This window comes from Rhinolophus sinicus, chromosome 2 (genome assembly GCF_057876585.1).
Source record: "Rhinolophus sinicus isolate RSI-liver-muscle chromosome 2, RSI-T2T, whole genome shotgun sequence".
NCBI classification, from domain to species: domain Eukaryota; kingdom Metazoa; phylum Chordata; class Mammalia; order Chiroptera; family Rhinolophidae; genus Rhinolophus; species Rhinolophus sinicus.
The window spans coordinates 122,626,320-122,643,434 of record NC_142502.1 but is presented as its reverse complement, the minus strand read 5'-3'; the positions used below and the strand labels follow the sequence as shown (position 1 = coordinate 122,643,434).

Sequence of the window (17,115 nt, the reverse complement as noted above, 5' to 3'; positions counted from 1 at the left end):
ATGGAAACCTGCCTGTTTCCTGACCTTCCAAACATAGGTGGGTTTCCACTTTATAACATCAACACGGAAACATGGAAAATGAGTGGGAATCAGGTAGAGAGGGGCAGGGAGCTCACTCTAGACAGATGGAAGAGCGTGGGCAGAGGTCTCCAGGCAGAAAAGAGCCAAAGACAACTGGGACCAGGACGAAGGCAGGGGGAGGGTTACGTCAGAGAGGTGAGAACTGCCTCATGGTGGCCATGCAGGCCTCGCAGGCCATGTTAAGATTTTAAAAATGACATCGTAAGAGCAATGGGAAAGCCCTGAAGAATTTTCAGCAAGGGAGTGGAATGATGAGACGTGCATTTTGAAAAGATCCCTCGGACTTTAGAAGGAAATGAGTTGGAAAGGGGCAAGCAGGGATCCAGAGAGTCTTTAAAGAGTCAGGAGTACTTAAAGAGCACACAGGTGAGCAACAGTGAGTGAGTGACAGAGACACTACATCTGGCCCAGGTGTAGCGGAGAGAAGCTGGAGAGAGGTAGTCAGCTTGGAGCGAGGTTTGGGAAGTTGACCAGTCGAACTTTGCTGAGTGGCCATGAGCTGTAAGAGGGAGAAGGAGCCAAGAGTGACCCCCGAGGGTCTGTTCCAAATAGCCGAGTGCATGGGGAGCCCTCTGGGAGAGGAGGGCGCAGCTGGACTTGAGGTCTGGGGCTCAGATGGGAGGTCTCAGTGGGGAATGTTGTTTGGGCGTCTCTGGCACATAAGGGTGGTGTGTGAGAGTGAGTGGGGTAGAACAGGGAAAGCGTGTAGAGTGAGGAGTCCATGAGCTTGTCCATGAGCGTTTCTGGGGCTGGTAGAGCCCTGTCAACCATCTGCAGGCCAATGTCCCCCAGAGGATTTAACACAGAAGTTTTCCCACATGTGTCCTATATCCTTTCCCTCCTCTCACCGGTGGAGACTGTCATCCTGGGAGGTACGCAGCATGGTTCGTGACCCAGTGGGTGTTGAAGTGAATGTTTTGTTGCAATAGGCTGCCTACATGTACCTGCATGAAGGTGTTTAAGACAAGTTCAGATCTTGCCCCATGCCGTCGTGTGCAACTCATGTGATGGAAACTGCATCCGAACAACTTAAAAAATATATCTACATTTTTGTAGGTTCTGTAGCTTCTGAATTAGTTCTGTATGAAGGGCATTGGAAAAGTTCACGGCCTCCAGTATGCAGCTGACATGGGGAAGCAGGGGTGCAGGGGTTAACAGCCAGGGCCGAGGGGCCAAGATGGGATTGAATCCCAGCCCCATTAGAATTTGGGTTGTGGGTCCTTGCACAAGTTCTTCACACCCTTCATGCCTCAGTTTCCTCATCTGTAAAAAGGGGTTACCAATAGTACCTATCTCATGAGACTTTTTAAGGATCACATGGGTTATATATATCAGATGCTTAGAACACCACTTGGCACAGAAAAGTGCTGAATAAATTATTCTTATTATGCTGATAAAGTATAAAATGTGAAAGGGCACTATCATTTTTCACCTCCTCTTCCTGTCTCTGCTACCCCCAATTCTGCATAGAGGAAACAACTCTTAGTGACAACAGCTACTATTTGTTCGTCCTGGCCACGTGCTGGAAATTTCACACACTGAAGCATTTCATTCCCACCACACACTGTGAGCATGGTACTCCCATTTTAGGAGTAAGGAAATGGAGTAAGGAAATAGAGGCCCAGGCAAATTAAGCAAGCTGTTCAAGGGCAGGCATATATTAACTGGTGGCTTAGGATTCAAACCAATGAAATCAAATCAGCAGTTCTTTCTCCCTAACGTACAAACTAGTTCTCACATGTAAGTGTCCTGTAAGAATTCCTGGGTTGTTCCTTCAAAGTGTACATTGCAAGCCCCCATCTGCAGAGACTGCTGGAGCCCAGGAATCTGCATTTTACAAGCCGACTTAGTGGCTGTCCTGGTCTCAGGCTGCTGCTCAAGCCCGTCAGAGGGTCCCAGAACCAACCTCAGTCACGTGCCCAGGTGCAGAGCTAGCAGCCAGGTTGGGGCTGGGGGCTGCGGGTCATGCCCATGATCTGGTGATCTTCCGGGATGAGGGCTGGGTGCCCTGGCAGCTGCTCACCTGTCTGAGGGGCTCGCTGCAGGGCTGGCCTGTAATTGGGTGCTACTCTGAGGCCACTGCCAAGTTCCACCAAGCTCCATCTGCTATTCCTCTGGCATGGCCGGGACCCTGTCCTTGGTGCTTGCTACTCAGCTCTGGCTTCTTAGAGTCACCATGACTCCCCCGCCTCTCCTTGGATGACATCTATGAAAAACAGGGCAGCAACTCCCTGTAGAGCTGCTGCACAGACCAGATGTGCTCTGCCTTCTTCCTTATCCTGCATTACTAGGGATTCTAGCGTGATCTCTCTAGTTTAACATGTAACATAACATTATCTAATGATACTACCCCTGCATTGCATGTTCAGTTGTCCTTTCCAAAATCCTACATGATTTCTTGCTCAGAGATGTGCAGCAAACAATGAACTAAAAAAAGGGGAAGCTGTCTGGAAGTTGAACACGTCCTTCATTGGAAAGGAAAGAAGGTAGCTACAGGGAGAGCAAGTGGAGGGAGGGGGGGTCATGCCAGGATCACACCTGTCCGCAGAGACTGTGCATGGAGAGAGTGGACGGTTATGGAGACAAAACACTGGACTATCCATTTTTCTGACTTCCAGTTCTCAGTCCAGTTTCCTAACCTGTAAAACAGAAGGCGGGAGTGGGTGGCTAGGGCCCTTCCAGGCTGTAACTACTTCTAAGCCCACTGGAGTCTCGTCCTGTTTCACAGGGAAAGCTCTGCTGCTTTGTGAATCATACTGCCTGCAGCCTGGCTAGCCTCAGCTATGCCCGCTCTGTGGAGAGCACAGGAGAAAAAGGCAGAAAAGAAGTGGTGAGTGAACCAGGACCAGCACAGGGGGAGCGTGCAAACATCCCCATCCTGGCTGGCTCCTCAGAGGGAGGGGCTGAAGACAGGGCAGTCCCAGGAGGCTGAGCACTAGTCACTCCTCATGTGTGAGAAGAAAGAAAGAGAGTCAGACAGAAAATGAAATGCATCCTAGGGAAGAAATTACTAGGACTAGAAAACTGAACACAGGCTTAAGATGGGAAGAGAGAGGTAACGAAAGGAACTTTCAGGAGGTTAGTGCCTTATTTCTGAAGGACAGGTCAGGTTGAGTTAGATGAGATGGAAATGATGGAGAGGTGTATGGATGGACAGAGGGGAAGTGAAGATGCCGAGACAGTAGGGACCACAGCTACAGGGTGGAATTCTACTCCTCTCCCCTATCGGAGAGGCGTCACTCTAACAGTTAGTGACCTTTTATACACATGGTCATGTGTCACATTTTGCTGTCTCAGTTCAAACGACGGGTGACAAATAAGCGGGAAGGAGCGCTTGTGTCTTTTAAGTCTTAACTCAGCATGCCTAGGAGACAGTTAGTGTTCGATAAATACCATTTGAAAAAATGTCTTATTTTCATCAATGTCTTATTGAGTGTGTTCTTCTACATACCATATGCTTAATTTAATTAATGTTTAATTGAGTTCATTATCAGTATCTCTCTACCTTGTCTTTACATTATTAGAATTACCCCTTTCCCTTTCAAATTCCTTTGTAATCCAATTAATTAAAATATTTTTTCTTGGTCAGACATTTTCTTACCATTTCTACACACTAGATAATTTGGGTACACTTCTGTATTATCTCAAGAAAGTCACTTCAATTATGTGCTTTTCTGATAGAGGAGGCCCAGCTGAATGGAAGCAAAAGGGCATTGACCAAGAAAATACACAACTAGAACGTCAAGATTGAATCCTTAGTTTTTCGATTTCTTCCAATGACAAAAGAAGAGATAATTAGATAAAAATGCATCAGGAAAATATTTGCAAATTATATGTCTGAGAAGGATCATATGCAGAATATATAAAGAACTCTGGCAACTCAATAATAAAAAGATAAATGACTCAATTAAAAAATGAACAAACAGTTCTCCAAAGAAGATACACGGATGGCCAATAAGCACATGACAAGATGCTCAACATGTCTAGTCATTAGGAAAATACATATAACACCACAGTAAAATACTTCTCATCCATTAGGATGGTTATAATATAAATGTCAGGTAATAACAAGTGTCAGTAAGGATGTGGAGCAACTGGAACCCTTGTACATTATTGATGGGAATATAAAATGGTGCCACCACTGAAGAAAACAGGCAGTTCCTCAAAAGGTTAAACATAGAGTTACCATATGATCCAGCAATTCCACTCCTAGCTCTATACAAAGAGAATGGAAAACACACAGGGTCAGACAATTAAGTTTGTGAACTCTAGCTAGAAAAAGTGCTACATCCCTCATTGCTGACTATCACGACAGTCATCTTTTAAGTACTCCCCTTGGGAAGCTATGCACCACTGCCAGTGCCTAGACCACCCTTCAAAGCAACTTTGGAACTCTTTTTCTGGAATGGCCATCAGAGCTATCGTCGTATTACCCTTGATGTCCTGAATGTCATCAAAATGTCTTCCTTTCAATATTTCCTTTATCTTCATGTAAAGAAAGAAGTCATTGGGAGCCAGATCAGGTGAGTAGGGAGGGTGTTCCAATACAGTTATTTGTTTACTGGCTCAAAACTCCCTCATAGACAGTGCTGTGTGAGCTGGTGCATTGTCGTGATGCAAGAGCCCTGAATTGTTGGTGAAAATTTCAGGTTGTTTTCGTCTAACTTTTTCACACAGCATTTTCAGCACTTCCAAATAGTAAACTTGGTTTGTCTAGTTGGTACAAATTCATAATGAATAATTCCTCTGATATAAAAAAAGTTAGCAACATCATTGCAACAAGTTCGCGAACTTAATTGTCAGAACTTGTATGTCCATACAAACACTTGTACATGAATACTCATAGCAGCCTTATTCCTAATAGCCAAAACATGAAAGTAAATGTCCATCAACTGATGAATGGATGACTAAAAAATGGATAAATAAAATGTGATATATTCATAAAATGGAATAGTATTTGGACATAAAAAGGAACGAGGTATTGATATGTACCACAACATAATGAACCCTGAAAACATTGTGATAAGTGAAAGAAATCAGTCACAAAACTATATATTGTATGATTTCATTTATATGAAATGTCCACAGTAGGCAAATCCATAAAGATGGAAGACAGGTTAGTGATCGCCAGAGGCTAAGGGCCTTATAACCCTAAAAGCTTTCTGGAGGGTATACTTTATTTATTTATCTATTTTTTTTAAAAAAAGATTTTTATTGGGGAAGGGGAACAGGAGTTTATTGGGGAACAGTGTGTACTTCCAGGTCTTTTTCCAAATCAATTGTTTTCCTTTCCATCTTAGTAGTGGAGGGTGCAGCTCAGCTCCAGGGCCAGTTGCCGTTGTTAGTCGCAGGGGGTGCAGCTCACTATCCCTTTAGTAGGAGTCGAACCAGCAACCCTGTGGTTGAGAGGACGTGCTCCAACCAACTGAGCCATCCGGGAGCTCAGTGGCAGCGCAATCTTAGTTACAGGGGGCAGAGCCCACCATCCCTTGCAGGAGTCGAGGAGCTGAACCGGCAACCTTGTGATTGAGAGCCCACTGGCCCATGTGGGAATCGAACCGGCAGCCTTTGGCGTTAGGAGCACGGAGCTCCAACCGCCTGAGCCACCTGGCGCCCGAGGGAGTACTTTATGCGAGTTGCATCCTTGTCACTAATGCATGTCATTTCAGCTCAAGATGGCATCATGTCTAACAGGTGAGGAAAACGTTTGTGAACTGGATGGGGACAGGGAATCAGAAGGTGCAGGAAAGTGGTTGTATGAGGAAAAAAGAACTGGAATAATCAGTGGATCATCAAATGGACCCCCTGGGAGCTTTGGGGACAAAGCTTTATGGAGCTAGAGCAAATTTAGGGAGAGAGAAATGGCTGCAGGTTGCTATGGGAGCTGGTCAGAGACGAGTGGGAGATGGAAGAGATGCTTGAACACCTGTGCGCTGAGCTTTCTCTCTGCGGAGTTTGCTCCTCTTCCAAGACAGCTCTTTCAAAAGCTCCTCAGGTGACTGTTAGCTTCAGGATTACAGGAATATGTGGGCAAAAGAGAAGAGGTAACACGAATCTGGACAGAGAGCAATTTATTTAGAAGAATTATATGTTGCCTTCAAGGGGAATGTACAAAGTTCAGTGAAGAGAGATGGAATTCAGCTTCTCTCTCTGCTTAGGGCTGGGACCTGTGCTGTGAAAGGCACACCACGTCTCAGGTGCACAGGCTGCAGACAGAGACACATCTTGGCTATCAGCAAGCGCCTGCGAGCACACACTTATTCTGTGGGCTGAGGTTTTCATCTATCATTCAACAGTGTCTTTTCTGCCTACCAGAACAGTTAAAAAGATGGACGTGGGGAGACGAGTGGCTACAAGGCATTTATATTTCTGGACTCTCTTTGCATTTGGCACAGAAGCAATGATTAAACTCATGGCATACTGATTTAGTTATTTGTGCTCAGTAAGTGCTTGCCCTGTACTCATGGTGTAAAGGCAAACCAACCCTCCCACCAACACCATCCCCTTTGTGATCCTGTTTCACCAAAGCGGTTCCTTCTCCTGTCACTGCCTGTAAAATGCAGGGGCTACTATAGGACAGGGCAGGAATCAATGTCCAAGCATATTGTCCCAAACTTTCTATGTGACACCACTTCTTTGATGTGTCATTCCTCAGTGTTGAATTGCCTCCGCAATATGAACCCCTCCAAGAAGTCATTTCGAGAGGTCATCATTTGGAACGGCTTCCACGGCTTCCCTACACCCACTGGGCTACAGTCTGTGTATGGTCTGGCACTGCTCCATCAGAAACTAGATTCGTTCACACAGTAGAATCTGCCTGTCCTCTGATGCCAGACCACACCGAGGCCTGGTCAGTAGCTCTGATGAGAGCTGCTGCTCAACCTTGGGCAGAGACGCCTTCAACCTGGGAGAGCAACGGGGGCTGTGTGAGCCAGGGCACCAGCCATGACAATCGTTCATTAAAAATGTGTTGGGGAAGAGGGGAAAAAATGTTTTCAGATCCTCCTTTCTTGATAATCAACTAGATCTACCTAGAAACCCAGCATTTGCCCAAACTATCAACTGAAACTTTTTCATTTCAGGGAAAGCCTCTTTTGATTACATTTATGTCCAGATCTTCAAAATGAAAGGTGACCCAAATACCATCAAGCAGAATGTCACTCAGTAGAAGAGCTCCCGCGGGCTCGCCAGGAAGGTGCAAACCCTAAAACCCGTGGCGTTTGAGCCTGTAAGCTCCGTAAGGAAAGGTGTTTCAATGGAAGAGAAATTTCTCGGGTGGGCTTTCTTTGTCAATCAATATTTATTGACTGTCCAGACAACTGCTGGTCTGAGCATAAATTCACGTAGTTGCAGGGTCATGTCACATGTGAGAGGACAATGAGGGAGGAGGGGGTTGCTGATAATCGGTGGATCTTATAAACTGAGAGCTTATTCCTAATTTGTCACCTTAACCTGAGCTAGGAAATAGATTCCCATCCCTAATTCATCTAATAAATTAAATTAAGAAGTCACCGCACTAAAGAGCAAACAGAATAATGGAATGAAACAGACTTTAAAGAAACTAACAAAAGTTAGGCAAGACACGTTTGTCGGTTGTGGTCTGGGTGGGTAGTAACGTCACACAAGGTGGAAAAGCCACTGCCCTGTGGTTCTCAGGCTGTAATCTTGACTTCATTTTACAAATGACATGAGCCTCCCTGGTGGCCAGATCACAGTTCTCAGCAAGCATTTGCCGGAAATCCAGGAAATGCATGTGAGATCTACTCAATGTCCTCATTACCCCAACGCAGTGTCAGAATCGCCCCGGAGCTCTTTCAAACTATGAACACCGGTCCCCTAAGAGGTCTGGTCCTTGGGCTGGGGGAGGGAGCAGACTGTCCAGGTCATTATGACATGGCCCTCTCATCCTGTCTCCATGCAACTGAGAGTCACGCTTCCACTCTAATTTGTGGGAGTTGCACTTTATAGCTTCCTGTATCAATCTGGATGCGCTGCTCTCGCCTACTCTGCCTTTATCATTCTTGGAGTAGCCTCCCTCCACTCATCCATGGGCCCAGAAGGCCCTCAGACAGCTTCCCCTGCCCTCTCCATGCAGCAATGGCCAAAGTGAGGCACTAAGTGGATCAGATAGTTCATTTGCCTCAGGAACTTTGTTGGTGACTTTGTCTCAGGGAAACTAACCTGGTCCTTTTGCAGAACTGAAAGGCACTTTTATATACTTATTATTCTGTCAGATTTGTTTTCCAAATTATCTCCCCCAGGAGGAAGGAAAGAGTAAGAGCAGCCAATTTAATATGCTCTGGGGTGGGAGTCCGGACAAGTGTGTCCAATTAAATCCGGTAGCGTTATTGTGACATTTTAGAGACAGGAAGTTCAGGGACTAGAGGATCAGGATGATGAAACATTTGGGGAAAAATCCATAAGTAGATGGGATGGACTATCCCACGTTGAATTTTACAGATTCATTTAAAATGTCTTGGGAGTGGTCAGTTGGTTAGAATGTGGTGCTAATAACACCAAGGTTGCCGGTTCGATGCCCGCATGGGCCGCAGTGAGCTGCACCCTCCTTAAAAAAATTAAAATAAAATAAAATAAAATAAAATAAAATAAAATAAAAAGTCTTTAAGGTCCTTATGAAGCTATAAAATATGCAGACATATTTCTTGCTTTCATTATTCTCAAGATATTGGCCTCTCCCAGCTTCAGTTAAGGAAACAACATCTGCTGTGTATTTTCTTTATCATTAAACTTCCTGAGATTTTTTTTGGGAAACTCAATGTCCTTACCCATATCAATTTAGATCTAACTTTATCTTTAGTACACAGGCCAGTTAATGGACCTAAGGATCAATTTGGGGAGATATATGTGTCAACATACATTTGGGGGCTACTGCGTGCAAGGCATTTCTTATACATACAATGGAATATTATTCAGCCACGAGAAAGAAGGAAATCCTGCCATTTTGTGACAACTCGGGTGAACCTTGAGGGTCTTGTGCTAAGTGAGATAACTCAGCAGAGAAAGACAAATACTGTATGATGTCACTTACATGTGAAATCTAAAAAAGCCAAACTCATACAAATATAGTGTTGCTTACCAGGGGCAGGTGGGGGGCGGGGACGAGGAGATGTCTGCCGAAGGGCACAGACTCGCACTTGGACGATGAATGAGCGCACAGCACAGTGGTTCTGTCAATAGTGCTGTATTATAAACCTTAAAGTTGCTAAGAGGCTAGATCTCAAATGTTCTCGTTACAAAAAAGAAATTACCATTGTGTGACACGTTAGCTAACACTACAGTGGGAATCATGTTGAAATATGTAAATGCATCGAACCGACACTGTTGTACACTTTAAACTCACACGACGTTATAGGTCAATAATTATACAGCAACAAAAGAGTATTTCTTAGCTACATGCCAAGCACATATATCAGCTTTGATTCCAACACGCTTTCTGGTTAAAGCACTCAACTTAATACAACGAGGGTATAAATAAAATATGAAGTCATGAGCCAAGGATCCGGCACACTACAGGTCCTCCTAGGCCACATTAGGGACTTTGTTATTCCCAGGGTCGGATTTGGGTTTTGAAAGATTACTGTGGCTGCGGGATTGAGGATGAAGTCAAGGTGGTAAAGAGTAGACGAGGGAAATCAATTGGGGCAACTTTAGTGTATGTTGTCAGAATAGATAATAGTTGAATGTGTGAAAGTACACACACACACACACACACACACAAATCTATCTATCTATCTATCTATCTATCTATCTATCTATCTATCTATCTATCTATCCATCCATCCATCCATCCATCCATCCATCCATCCATCGTATCTATTATCTATCCATCACCTATCTGCTTATTAAACACATAACAGTATGTATACAATTGTCTTGCACACCAAATGACATTCTAAAAGCACAGAGGGCCTGTCCAGCCTGCCTGTGCAGTAGACTCAACCTTGCATCCCTCTCCCTTAGGGCCTACATTGTGTTTGGCATTTGTTGGACAGCTTCCTTTTCCTGGGCTGTGGGTGCAGGTGGAGGTGGAGCTCACCAGCCTGTTGCCAGTGCAGACTCTGCAGTAACCAGGGCTAACCCCCATGGATGCAAAGGCAGCTGGTAGCCGAAACACCCAGTGGGCAGTACAGGAAATGCCTGGGAAGGCGCCCCTTTTTTTTGTCTCAGAGCTTAGCGGCCACACTGCTTTCCTCCCTGTCGGACCTTGGTTTAAGGCTCCTTAGCCCCAACATGGCTCACATGAGCCCTGGTCCACAGGGGCCCTGGGACACATCACATGGGAAGGCCCTGTTCTGGCTTTGTCTCCCCACTTAGAATGAAACAGGGAAAATCCAGCCCGTCCCTAGCCGCACAGACCTGCAGCTGTCTGCCTGGGACCTTCCAGTAGACGATTCCTTCCACCACCACGAGCTCTGCAGCAGCTTGTTTCACTGCTCTGTGCTCGGTTGCCTGTCTCCAGGAGCAGGTGTGCTCTGGGTTCTGGAATCAACAGCCTCCAGCATAATGACTGCTTTCGAGATGCCCGAATAGGAACACCTCAGACGTTTAGAAAGGTATCCTGGGAATATACTTCCAGTAACAGCAAGTTTGACTGGCTAAGAACAAGGAGAATATTCCACGAGAAAGGAAACTTTCCTTTCCCTGGCTTCTTTCCATACCCAGTAGGGACCTAGGTCAGCTGGACTATCTCCTGCCCTCTGAAGTCTGTCACTGTCAGCGTCCCAAGGGGAAGTGACAGCGTCTCAGCCATACTGCATTTCACAGTGTATTGCTATTTTGATTATTACCATGTCCCTCCTAAGAACTAATAAATTTGTTTGCTTGATATGTTTTTCATGCTCTGTGTAAAGAATAATAGAATTTTGGGGCTGGGATGAATCTCACTAGAGTTCCTAAAGTGTCACTACATTTTACAGGTGAAGTGACTGAGTTCCTGGGGGTTAAGAGACTCCCCTGAGGCTGCCTTGGAGCCCCCACACCAGCTCGGTGCAGATGTCTCCTGGCAGGAGTTGATTTCAAGCTCTACATTTTGAATTCAGACAAAGGTGTTGGATGAGTGCTCTATTTGTGCTTGAATGTCTTTTAGAGACCTTTTGAGAAAGTGTATGAAAGGATTTCAGGTCTTTATTGCACACATCTCTCTAAGGGGGGATAGCAATTAATTTGAAAAACAACAAATAGTCACGGTGCTGCCTGTGCCTCAGAAACAAACCACTGGCTCTTCCTTCAACTTCCTCCCCACCCTTGCCCCCCACCATTTTCTGTAACAAGAGCTGCCATTTTCCCACCAAGTATTGTCCAAGACATGTTGCAAATATTTCCAACCCTCCTGTCAGAGAGATGGTTAGAGCTACTTTAAGATGGAGTCGGAGCTGACATCCCAGAGGAACTGCCTTCTGTGTCTTATGCCTCAAACCTTTGGAATGTTAAAACAGGGCAAAATAATCTTTGAACTGGGCCTGAAGCAACACTGTGTCCCAAAGAACTGTTTGCAAAGATAGCAAGAAAGTAGTTATCATGACTACTAGACTGAAAAATAAAAACACTGTTTAGAATTGACGTCATGATGTTACATTACCTGCACCAATAGAAATGACTTCTCTTTCTATTGATGTAATTGTTCCCCTTCCTTTTCTCATAAATACCCATTGCCTTTGTCTCCTAATCAGAATCCTATTTGGGCTTCTGCCTGAATCAACGTGTCCAGAATAGCTATTCTTACTGATCTCAAATACATGCTTGTTGCCTCTCACTTTGAAAGGCCTTTTAGTTTTAGGTTAGCACTCTCAATAACCCTATGAGGTAGAGATTATTATTTCCATTTTACAGATGAGAAAACAGAGGCTCTCAAAGGTCAAGTACCTTTGCCCCAATTCACATGGCTTGGTGACTGGTGGAATTCTGTTGATCTAAATCCAAGGGTATCCTACTCTTTCCACTTCAAGTCGGTGAAGACAGCATATTGCATGTCAGGGCCCTGTTGAAGTCATGCGACTCAGAGAGGACCCACCCCATAGCCTCTCTGCTTTGTGCAGAGGACCTGTGTATGGGGAGGCCAAATCCCTGCCTACCTGCAGAACTCTCCTTCTGATTCCGGCAGCAGGAGCGAGGCCATCGGGTTCTTCATCAGATTGGCCACCACGGGGTCCTTGGGTGTCACATAGAAGTAAGGAATCCCAGTACTATTGTTCAAGGGGCCATCGCTGATGGGCACGCAGTTCCCAAACGGCAGTCCTGGGATCTAACACAGGAAAAAACATTTTTTCAATGCAGGCTTGTGGATTGCCTTGAGTTGGGAGCTTAGCTTGTGCCTGTGGCCAGGAAACAGCACCAGGGATGTGAAGGAAACATGGCATCGCCATGGTTCTGACAGGGAGTAAAGTAAGGCACAGTGCTTCCCAATCTGCCCCATTTACCCAGCGGTAGCTCCAGAATTTCTACAGAGGAGCTTTGTGGTGACATTATGCTTGGGAGGCATGATTAGGGGATTATTCTCATATATATATATATGTGTGTATATATATATATATATATATATATATATATATATATATGTATATATATATATATATATTTTTTTTTAATTCTTTTTATTTTTAAGGAGAGTGCAGCTCACAGTGGCCCATGTGGGGAGCAAACCGGCAACCTTGGTGTTATTAGCACTGTGTTCTAACCAACTGAGCTAATCGGCCATCCCTGGGGGGTTCTTCTTGAAGCTGCAAGTACAGAGCCAACACATTCACTTTATTAAATCAGAAGTTATTTGGGGGGAGGAGTAATTAAATTTATGGAGGGGTGCTAATACCTTTCCTACAAGCTGCCCCTGGGAGCCCCACTGCCTTCACTGCCTCCCCCAAGCTTCTGACAACTTTGGGGATAGAATTCAAGTCTTAGCTTTGACATCTTTACTGGTCTTTGGATTCCAAGAACTTTCTATTATGGCTTCTTTTAGGACCATACCACTTCTCATGGATTAGTCATATTTTTTATTGTAATCAATATTATTTTGTTATATAATTCAGCCCCTTTTGGGAAACTGGTTTCTCATCCTGTTAGCTTAAAGGAAGTTCAGACATGTGCTATACCAATTTTCGGTCATCTAGTAGGGTGGGTGAAATTCTTAGACCTATAGACAAATACTTCTTAGGTCTTCCCAAGCCCTTCTGGGTCCAGCCTCCCCATCTCATGAGCTTTGCCCTTTACAGAGTGCTGCTCACTCTTACTTAGCTCAGAATTCAGGGGCCGTCTTTGTCTTTGAAGTGCTGCCTGACAAGACTGTAGAACTGTGATAAGGGGTGGCTTGAATCTTTTTAAAAAACCACAGTGTAAAAGAGTCCTCCAAAATGGCAATATAAATTCATTCACAGATTCTCTTTTTCAGCTTGTCATAAATTGCTGAGAGTCATGCTTTGTACACAGGGCAGGCACGTGGTAAATGTTCTCTGAATTTATTGAGTTTGGATTAAATATCAGTATTGGAAAGGGGAACTACTAACAAAGCTCCAAAAACGATGTCAAGGGTCAAAATACCTTGAATACATTGGCACTGTACTTTTGATGGTTTGAAACAATCTGTGTTTTACACCAAGATCAGCTTCGTATTTAAGCTCGATGTCTTCTTAAGGTGTATCTTAGGAGCATAAGATGTAACCATGAAAAACTATTTGGATGCTGTGAAAGAGGTTAAGAGCATCACCATAATCAGAATAAAGTTGTCATTCAGATAATTTTTTAAGCTAAAAAGCACCTTCAAAACTACCTAGTCAACAACTTAGTGTCACAGATGAGGAAAGCAAAGTGGAGAACTCAGTGACTTGGCCACGGTGTGACAGCTGCGAGAAGCATGGCTGAGGCAAGAACCTACACATAAAACATTATTATTATTATTTTGTATGACGTAAATAGTTCACATTACTGCCCTATAAAACAAAAACAAACAAATGAAAAACCCGCTTACATCTATCTTAACAGTCCTAAAAGCATTCTGGAGGGTGTATACTTATGAATGTTACAGTCTCACCATTTATCCATGTCATTTCAGCCTAAGGTGGAATCATGTCTAATAGGCAAATAAAACATTTGTGAACTGAACAATAAAATCTGCAGCTGATAGCAGCTCGTTCCAGCATTTACACACTTGGCACTCAAAGCCTCCTTTCCAGAAAAATTCTTGAGTTCCATTTTTTTAGATGTAAATTTACACCAAGGCCCTGGGGATGTCTTTCTCCCAGTCCCCCCCAATTCAGTTCGGTGTCAGTAGGTGACAGGGAAGTTCGGGTCTACAGGCGGCCGCTGTGAGCTGGGAGGGGCCGATCCATGCCTACTCTGTGATACTGAAGGACATCAAGTGGCTTCTTTTGTCCAGGTCTCTGGTCAGGCGCTGGTTATTCGTACGTCTCTAGGGCTGCGCGCTTCAGTCCCCAACCACCTGGCAGGAAGCCTGGCTGTCAGCCCCCGCTTCCCCTCCACCCCGACTTTGCCAGGAGAACCTAAGCACAATCTGGTTCCATTATTTATGGGGTGCCCACCGTCCAATCCAGCCCACTGGGCACATCTGTTAGGCTTGGATCCAAGGAGATGAGTGGTCGCTAGCATCTTCCCGTCCCCTGGGTGCGCCATCTGGGGGCCAGGCCACTGCGAGGCAGGCACCTGCCACAGGCTCCCTGCGGGGTGGCTTACCTTCTCGTGCGCCGACACCGTGGCCAGACAGCCCCAGGTGCTGGCGTGGGCCAGGAAGCGGGCGGTGCTCGGGCGCAGCCTCGGGCCGCTCTCGCGCCGGTAGGAGAACATCCCCGGCGGCGCGGGGGACGGCCGGGCGCGGGCGGTGCCCGCGGGGGGCGGCAGGTGAGCGTCCTCCTTGTGCGCGGAGGCCGGGAAGCTACGCTGCCAGATGCTGCCCGAGTCCTCCAGCAGCGCGGGCATTGCCTCCTCGGTGGAGGCGCTGTCCAGCTCTTCATCCACCTCGTTGGTGACGGCCCAGGACACCGAGCTCACGATCACGTAGCCCGCGGCCGGGGACAGCAGGGCGCTGCAGCACAGCAGCCAGGAGAGGCGGGTCCCCGGCCCCGCCAGCCTTTGGCCACGGCGCACCGACATCTTGCAGGCAGCGCGTGGGGCCGCAGGGACCGCGGGGACCGCCAGCAGCGCGCCAGCGGCCGACGAGGGCGGCAGCGCCCCCCGGCGGCGAATACTGGGAGCTGGAGCCCGCTTCCCTCCGTCGCAGGATTCCGGGGCGGGGTCGCCAGCTCCGGGGATGCCCTGGCAGCCGCACGCCACTTGGAAAAGTCGAGGCCACTGGAAGACCAGATTCCACTCCAACGCTGCACGCACTGCCGTCGCCGTGTGCAGAGTCCCCATCGGGTGCCAGGCCTGGGGATGGGCTCGATACCTGCTGGATGGCACAGGCTTTGCAGCCAGACACTGGGCGTTCAAATCCCGGCTCAGTATACTCCTCCACTCCCCAGCTGTGTGGGCCTGCCGAGTCACTTAACCTCTCTGTGCCCCAATTCCGTCATTAGAAAATAGTGTCTAACTCAGGGGTGATGGGTGGGAGGATCAAATGAGTTAATGTTTGGAGAGGCTTGGAACAGTGCGTGGCATGGAGCAAGCATTGTACTTTGATAATAGATCAAAGTAGGGATTATTATCATTACTTTATAGAGGAGGAAACTGAGTAACTGGTAAGATTAGCACCAAGTCCGTCTGATACCAAAGTCCATTCTCGTTCTCTGTTAAGGACAATGGCCATCTTACACTTAGCTATGACAGGAGGGCATTGCCGTCACTTCTAAAAGCAGAATCAAGTTGTTTACATATAAGCTAAAATCAAGGCTAGCCAGCACCCAAAGAGAATGTCGCCCGGATGGAATAGCCAGAAAATTGTATGAATGTGCCACAAGTTAAAAGCATTCTCTTATTGATGAAAATTTGGGCTGTTTTCAATAGTAAAAATGTGTAGATATCAAAATAATTCTACACTATTTATGCTCCTTCACCTCTACGTATGGTATCTATAATCTGGCCCAAAAGAGACATTTTCTGCTCTAGATTTTCTACCTAGAGGCTAATAATCTGGCTTCAAATTTGTCATAGATGAAAATAACTTGAACTAACACTAAAATTTTTAAAGATAACATTGTGGCAAATGTTACATTCTGCGGAACCAGAGGATCCACAGTCTATCCATCCTCCACTCCATTCATCACCTCCTGTCCCCTTCCATTCAAAGCCATTTTTGTAGGTATGCATTCCTCTCTCCATTCATCAATCTGCCTCCCCCTCTCCCATCCCCTTCCTCCTCTCCTAGAGGTAATTACTATCTTGACATTTGTGGTCCATGTTTCTTTGTTTTTCTTTAGAGATTTATTTGCTGTGTATGCATCCCTAAATATTATAGATTAGTCTTATCTATTTTGAACTTTGTATAAATGGAATCATTTATGTATTTTTGGTGTCTTTCTACTTTCAGTCAAAATTCCATTTGTGAGAATTATTCTTGTTGTGTTGTTTGTGATGCTGCCACGATTATTTACATTTCCCCCGTGTCTGTCAATTTTTTAGCAGCTTTTCATGTATTTACTCTTTGTTTATCTTATTTAGAAAAGTATCTGTTTAAATATTTGGTCATTTAAAAATCTGGTTGTATGTCTTCTTTTTATTGAGCTGTGAGAGTTATTTTATTTATTCTCCATACCAGTCCTTTATCATGTATACGTTTTGCAAATATTTTCTCCCAGTCCATGGCTTACATTTTCATTTTCTTAACAATGTCTTCTGAATAGCAAACATTTAAAATTTTGACGACATCTAATTTATCAAGTTTTTTTCTTCTATGGTTTGTGCTTTCTGTATCCTTTCTAAGAAATCTTTGCCCGGCCTTAAGCTCCTGAAAAATGTTTCTGATATTTTATTCTAGAAGTTTAATAGTTTCACCTCTTAAATTTAGGTCTATAATCCTTTAAAGATAATTTTTGTATGTGGTCTAGGTTTATTTTGTCTATGCAGGTATCAAAT

At 45.3% G+C, this 17,115-nt stretch overlaps 1 protein-coding gene across 1 annotated transcript in view; it reads right to left on the bottom strand.

The window, feature by feature from the left end:
* Positions 1–15,418, bottom strand: part of CREG2 (cellular repressor of E1A stimulated genes 2) — a 30,211-nt gene extending 14,793 nt beyond the window's left edge. Inside the window, exons 1-2 of the mRNA XM_019753785.3 lie at positions 14,782–15,418; positions 12,174–12,343 (exon numbers count right to left, since the gene is read on the bottom strand). Coding sequence (XP_019609344.3) covers positions 12,174–12,343; positions 14,782–15,198 — 587 coding nt within the window. The 5' untranslated portion in view covers positions 15,199–15,418. The remainder of the gene's footprint in view (positions 1–12,173; positions 12,344–14,781) is intronic.
* Between the last annotated feature and the right edge of the window lie 1,697 nt (positions 15,419–17,115).